This window comes from Syzygium oleosum, unplaced genomic scaffold (assembly GCF_021117445.2).
Source record: "Syzygium oleosum isolate NSW1041296 unplaced genomic scaffold, Sole_v2.1 Sole_v2.16, whole genome shotgun sequence".
Taxonomy (NCBI): Eukaryota; Viridiplantae; Streptophyta; class Magnoliopsida; order Myrtales; family Myrtaceae; genus Syzygium; species Syzygium oleosum.
This window is the reverse complement of record NW_026607500.1, coordinates 3,334,466-3,341,712: the sequence shown is the minus strand read 5'-3', so window position 1 is coordinate 3,341,712 and position 7,247 is coordinate 3,334,466. Positions and strand designations below refer to the sequence as shown.

General features: G+C 39.4%; 1 protein-coding gene across 1 annotated transcript; it reads right to left on the bottom strand.

The window, feature by feature from the left end:
• Nucleotides 1-208: 208 nt before the first annotated feature.
• Nucleotides 209-6,476, bottom strand: LOC115694581 (uncharacterized). The gene is made up of 15 exons (XM_030621677.2): nucleotides 6,114-6,476; nucleotides 5,382-5,509; nucleotides 5,220-5,291; nucleotides 5,026-5,139; nucleotides 3,172-3,240; nucleotides 3,035-3,091; nucleotides 2,500-2,553; nucleotides 2,367-2,429; nucleotides 2,164-2,226; nucleotides 1,838-2,002; nucleotides 1,606-1,761; nucleotides 1,142-1,222; nucleotides 985-1,046; nucleotides 720-844; nucleotides 209-496 (listed from the first exon to the last, which is right to left on the bottom strand). Exons 1-14 carry the CDS (start codon nucleotides 6,313-6,315, stop codon nucleotides 763-765), a joined length of 1,368 nt encoding a protein of 455 aa, XP_030477537.1. The 5' UTR covers nucleotides 6,316-6,476; the 3' UTR covers nucleotides 209-496; nucleotides 720-762.
• Nucleotides 6,477-7,247: the final 771 nt, after the last annotated feature.

Sequence of the window (7,247 nt, the reverse complement as noted above, 5' to 3'; positions counted from 1 at the left end):
GGCTGTCAAATCCAAACCAACAACATATTTGTGGCATTCGAACTACTTTTGTATTTAAGCAAATGTTCCAGCAATTCTCGCTTCCGATTGCAAGATTTTCACTAAAAATAGCTGCATTTGTTATGGTTCATCTTAGACCCACGACAGCAACTCCCTTGTCCCACTCATTCTCAACAAACTCATCAGAAAAAAAATCAGAGGAAATGGGTAAACAGAAGAGAGAAGCTAGCTTATGTTAAATAGAATTGCCAAGCAACATCTCCAGAAGAAAAAATGTATAAGTTACACCCCCTACATGAAACACACAGCGCAAAAAGTGCATATATAGTACATGAAGTTCAGAATTGCCCTAAAAACTACACCCTTTCCTGTGGAAACTAATCTAAGCTTTCACTTTCACGTAAACAATGAGCAGCATGCTTCAAAACTGAAAGATCGTTCATGAGAATATGACTTCACAACCGGAGAGAGCCACACGACATGCAGGAGTCCACATCTGTAAAACAAACTGAGTGAGCATTCACCCTGGAAGAAAGCCGCAAAAACATTTTATATCGTGCAACTTTCAATGAAATGCTTTCATAAAGCTCCGATTCTTCAATATGACAAGAAATTCATCTATGACCATGTGAACATACAAAGAACCGCATTTATGACCACATTTCACCAAAAAAACCACTTGTGCTACATTTGGAAATTGTGCAGTTTGTCAGTTATACCTCATACTGCTGATGAAGAAAGAACCAAATGCCTCTCCATACTCTACTTGTCAGGATGTCCGCGTTTAGCCTTACGACGCGCATGATTCTTATGAGCATTTCGTGCAGGTTTCTTGGCTTTTATGCTGCAGCAAATATACAAATGGAAGCTCAATCTAAGTGTAAAAAACCAAACAACAGTTCATCTTCCAACTACAAATAGACGACAGCCAAGTAAAGCAATTTAGCAAACTTGTAGAAGATAAATAGCTGATATGAAGCTCACCCAAACAAAGCTGAGAGAAACTTCGAGAGAATAATGATTGGTAGAGCCAACAGAGCAGATGCCTAAGTACAATTGGTAAAGGAAATTGTTAATAAGGTAAGTCAGTATCACAATAAAGACAAGGTGATAAGAGAGCAACAACTCTATGAGAACATACCGCAAACCACTCAAACTCCTTAGTTGCAAGAGGTCTTGTCAACTCATGCTTTTTCAATGTCTTTCTAATATGGCCTTGTACCTTAAGAGAAATTAGAACTAGTTACTATATGTGCGTATAGCATATATTATACAGCATACAAAACCAGGAGCCATTGTTCATGCGGAAGATTAAAAAAAATTGATCAATACAATCAAAGTCGAGGTAGGCTGAAAACTCTTTCTGTTCTAAGAAAGACAAAACCAACTCATCCAAAGAGACTTCATCTAGAGGAATGAGAGGCAACATTCAGGATCAAAGAGGCAGATAATATCTCACAACTGGACAAATCAATCAAGAATAGCCGAAAATGTAAAAAGAGTTTGACGGTAAACATCTCAACCAAGTATAAAATACCAACTCGAGATCATGACCATACAGGAGTATAGAATGTCGTTTCTGCACATCAGTACATACACCAGTACCTGATGATGATAAATTGACGCAGACTTTAAGAACTTCCCATAGACACGAACTACTTCCTTTGTGTAGGGCTTCAAGGTCAACCTTAGTTTATCAACATGAGGTTTTGTCACAGTAACAATGTTATCGATATGCGGCTTGCTGAACTTCTTGACTTCCTGCAGAACAGGACCATAGCCTTAACATGTATGTTCAAAGCATATGAAGAGACAAGGGATCTCATATCTTATCAACCTGGTAGTAGGGATCGACAACTTCCTGAGCCTTAATCAAGTGTGGAGTAAGAGCAGTCTTAGATGACTCATAAACCTCAAGGGTTTTTGTAGTCAGAGAATGCACATGCGGCTCGAGAGATGTTTTTACTGTCAAGCAGTGCTCCTTTAATGCCGGAATCCACTCCTTGAGAGAAAAAAGGAATAACAATAATTTTAGACTATAGGAATGAAATTTAGCACGTACAATTAGTAGATGATCCACCATACTCATTTAACTTTCACTCATAGCTAGATCCATGACCAGATTGACACAGCATTAACATTCCCAAAAAATAGATAGCTTACCTTCTTCATCGTCTCTAGGTGAGGTTCAGCCCACTTTACAGCTTGAGATTTCTTCTCCAAGGTCTAGCACAGTTTATAAAGTAACACAGTTAAAGCAGCAGAAGGCACAATAAAATCAGAGTGTCTGCTTGAAAGAGTACTGTGAAACCATCGATGACCCTTTCCATTTACCATACTCGTGACTTGGCAATAGTAAATGGTACCTTCTCAATAATAGTATTCATCGCAGGTTTTCCATGTTCATTCCAGTGCAACTCAATGAAGGACTGCAAGTGAATGATCATCACATCTCAATAACAGCCTTTATGAACAAAGATAGCACAAGACTAGAACTACCTGAAATTGAGAAAGATGTGTAGCCAACCAATGTGGGAGCCATGCACCATGAACCTGAGCATAAATTGAGTGTGTGAGCTTCTAGAGAAGATGGAAAGATTAACATGAAGAAGAAAAGCATTGATCATATCATACAATTATTTGCCTGCGTAATTTAGCACAAGATGTTTCTTGAATCATGATTCCAAGAATAACCAAGCACCATCTACTACATATGCTCTTGAGCACATCATATAATGTGAACAGCAGTGAAAGGTCGTGATAGGGAATTTTTTTCAGAGTAAATCAATTTCAATATTATCTTTTCCTAGTGCGTTATAAAAATATTATCCAATGACAAAAATTTTCGGTTAAGCAAGGAAAACCACCATTGTGCTACTTAGTTATGAAGATTTTTTTAAACCAATCTTGTTCTCAAGATCAATTCTGAAAAGATGATCTAAAAAGGGGTCTGTCAAACAACAGAAACGCTGCCTTCTATTTCTGAAAACAGAATAGACTGTTTTAAGATTTAATAACAGTTCAGGTCTTGTACCTCTGTCAGCTCCTTATGCTTTGAAGCAGCTTCAGTCTTTGCCTTCATTAGTTCCTCCTGATTAGCAAAAAAGGATATCACAGGAGGGTCATCCCAGAGTTTCAATTACATAAAACAGGGCATGCAGATATACATACCTCAGCCACTTTAAGAGCTCGTTCAGTTTTACGTATCTTTGACTTCTGCTCATCATTGATCTTTTGGAGCTGGCAAGGAATTTTATAAATTGATGTTAGCACACACCTACCGAACAGCATGAAGCTTGACTTTTGAAGAGCCAGCATTGCAGAGCAACATACATCTCATTCTATATCTAGATATGCACAAAAGTATGCTCGAATATATCTTTCCAATTCATGGATGAAAGCAACCGTATAGTTTGTATAACACCTAAGATCAAAACAAACACTTCAAGATACTGTCTTGAGTCAAGTGCCCACAGAAACATGATATGAATCTTAGTGCAGATCAGTTTAAAGCAGCCAAGCAGCATTGATTCAGGCACCAAAGACTCATCTCATGCACATGGATTGCAGTTTGACTAAATCCATCTTCCAGGGCAATGTTTAGAGGAAAATCAACTGTGTTACATCTATAAATGCATCACTTTTGGAGAGCCCCATAAAAAGGAAAAAAAAGAAAATGGTACACAGCTTATGTCACAATGTTCAATACAGAATTGACATGCTTTCATATTTTAAAGTGGGAAATGCAGCAAGTGATTGCCTGACACACTATGACCACAAGCAGTATCACATGTTTACTTCTTTTTGTTAATCATTAGCTATTCTTATATAAACAACTGTCTAATGTTCATATATTCTACAATGAATTATAACCATATTTCTTGCACACATTTTTTCCGCCTTCTAAAAATGCATGCTGATTAAGAAAACCATATAATTCAAAATAGCTAAAACGGCAAATCACCTTTGGAAGGTGAATTTTCCGCCAGTTTTTCTCTGAGCCTATTATCTAATATATGCAATTGGAAAAGCATCAAAGCAAGTAAGTTTGGCAAGACAGTGGTTTCAATAACCACCCTAGAGGAGGTTATGCACAATGCCTACGCCATATGGATAAACTGTATCCACAACTCTAAAATAAACAGAATAAAGTAACAGTATCATACTTTGCTAAACCATCTCCACTTTAAAAAGCGTAGAAGTATAAGTACCAACTAAAAACCTTACATAAGGTTAAATGCACGCTTGCAATGCACATTTCTAGTCTTTTCTTCAATATAAGAGATGAATTTATAGTCCAACAATCATGTAGTATACCTAAGAGGTATATGTTATAAATTATTATAGAAATTGACATGTTATATGAAAAGATAACTTTGATGTTACTCGCACAAAACAAATTTAATAGAGCCAAAGTAACTAAAATTAAATCCATATATGGTAATATCTTTATATAGGACTGTTTCAACCCGTGCATTGCATGGGTGTTTCACTCGTTTCTTTAGAAGTTTTACAAAAGTGCTGCGCATGAATCAGCACTTCAGCATCACATCCAGGAAAGCTGCATTAGAAAAACCAGATAATCCTAAACACGGTTCTTGATATGATAATGAAGTTGTAAATTCATCGGGACACTATATTAAGGCAACCACTGGCAGGGGAAAAAATGTCACTCCTTCCAATGGGACTAGCTACAAGGGTGGGTTTACTGTGATATTTCATGTCCAGCAAACACAGATGACAAAAACCCCATGACATCATCTGTCAGGAAATTTCCATGAGGCATCCATAGACGGTTCTATTCATTACGGTAGTGAAGTTAATTAAAGAATGTAGGCTTCATTCCAGACCACTATACTATCAAAAGATTTATCTAACATACATGTTGCTCTAACAAACCAGAGACATGCATCAATTTAGAACAAAGGAAATGTACAATGCAACAAGAAACAACCGAAATAGATTAAAAGAAGAGAATCACAATAGCATGAGACTTTGTTGGGAATCCCATCACTGGAAGCTTACATTTTCCAGTTTTGTATTTAGATCATTCATCCTCTTCTCAGCTTTACTCGAGCGAGACTCCAAAACTTCCTTTTCCTTTAGCTGCGATTCTATATCTGTTTTAAGCTTGTCCACCTAGATAAGTAAGCATTCCGGCATTATTTCACAAAACACCAGAGCTTCTAGAGTTTCCATAACTTTGGTCCATTTCCAACCTGTTTCTCCAATTCAGTGGTCCGAGCTTGAGCCTTCCCTATCTCAGCTGCAGCATCCAGTTTCCCCTTTTTCTACGAAGCAGAAAACCAATATCGTCAGAGCAAATTCTAAGAGTTAAACAAAAGCAACATTGAATCAACAGAAGAACACGTGAGAAATACCTGCAGAGACGATACCTCACTCTGTAATGATGCAACTTTGTCCAATTTCTCTTTTATGATTTTCTCCTTCTCTGCTAAGATCTTGTCCTTGGTCTGCAGCTCTCTAGTTTTCTCATTAAGAAAGGAATCTTCACATCGATAAACAAATGTATGAGGTGTTAGACAATAAGCAAATTACGTAGCAGTCATTGTAAGACAACATCATGCACAAAAAGCAGATTCGAAAAAGCTAAACTTTTCCACGTCATAAGGAACTTCAACCATCTATCCTGGCCATCAAGTTCACAAAAAATGGCGGGTCAGTAGTCATAACAGAAGAATCATTACGAAGCACTTCGATCCAAATCGAATCCGCCTAAACTCCGCAAACGCATAGCACATTGTACGGATGCCAATCCGTTTCCTTTCACTCTAAAATTCAACAAGCCAAAAGCGACACCGCCCGCACAACCAACGCAACATCCGGCGACCCGAAACACGAACTTCACCGACACAACTCTCGCGCGCGCGCCGAGCCGCATTTACACGAATCCAACCGGACGAGCGAGAGCGACATTCGACGACAACCACAGCGACCCTCATCCGCACTTATCAAGTAACAAAACGAGAGAAAATCCCGATCTAACCACAGAAAAAGCAGGAAAAAAACAGAACCACATCGAGCCACCGCTAAGCCCACGATTTCGCAAACCCGCATCGAAGGCATCGTCGGGAGGGCGACGAACGACTCACCGAGGACGCTGATCTTGGATTTGAGCTGCTCGACCTCGGCCTTCAAGGCGGACGAATCGGAGCCGCCGATCGCGTCCGCCACCTCGGCCACGGCCGCGGCGGCAGAATCCGCCCTAATCGAGGGAGCCCAGATCAGGGCGGCGAGGAGGAGGCAGCAGACGAGAGGGGCGGCCATGGAGATCGCGAGCTTCGAGGCCGCCATCGGAGATCGCCCACCAATCGCCCCACCCACGACGACGGCGGCGGCGGCGGCGGCGGCGGCGGAGACTCGCGGAACTCCCGAGGACGAAGCGGTTCCTCTTCTGCGGCAGAAGTCCTTCGCCTTCGCCGTCGCCCTTCGCCTTTCGATACGAAAGAGAAGCCGAAGCGGAGGCACGAGGGAGCTCGTATTTAATCCGGAATCTAATCCGATTTTTTTCCCCGATAAATAAATTATATTTTATCCTTCGGTAATTTTATTTTCGAGGAATTTAATTTTAGAGGTCGGTCCACACAAGGTGGGTAGGTGGTGGCGAGCCACCAAATAAGGAGAGGGAGAGAGCGCATGGTTCGTTTGACAATTAAAAAGGCATTGACTATTCCGTGAAAAAAGAAAAATGAAAAGAGATAAATATACTGAAAATTCTAAAACTTGTCATGAAAGTATAATTAAGTCATAAAATTTTCAAAGTGTGAAATTAAGAAAGTACAATTGAGTTCTAAAATTACCAAAAAATAGTACTGATTTGATCAATTTGACAAGTTTCATGACTTGATTGCACTTTTTTGAAAATTTTCGGACTCAATTGCACTTTTTGAAAGTTTTGGGACTCAATTATATTTTTATGACAAGTTTTAGTACTCTTAATTTACTGACCCCAAAAGAAAGAACGATAATTCCTTTTTGGCAGAAAGAAAAAGATAATTTATTTTCTTGGTCAAAAGAAAAAGATGATTCTTTTTTGGTCAAAAGAAAAGAAAAAGACGATTAGGAAAGGACATTTTGAATGGGGCTTGGATTCAGATTTGGGATCCCCCACCGCGGGGAAGTCAAATTTCGCAGGGCCAAAAAAAAAAAAAAAGAGCGAAAAAGGCTAAAAACGACGCGTCGCACGTGCCGTATTTGGAATATCGTACGAGATCTTCTTCTTTTTT

Coding starts and splice junctions, on each gene's coding strand:
- LOC115694581 (XM_030621677.2), bottom strand. CDS start 6,315: ATGGCGGCCTCGAAGCTCGCGATCTCCATGGCCGCCCCTCTCGTCTGC. Junction 1,762..1,837: donor TTGTCGATCCCTACTACCAG/GTTGATAAGATA, acceptor CCTGTTCTGCAG/GAAGTCAAGAAGTTCAGCAA. Junction 1,047..1,141: donor AGGAGTTTGAGTGGTTTGCG/GTATGTTCTCAT, acceptor AATTGTACTTAG/GCATCTGCTCTGTTGGCTCT.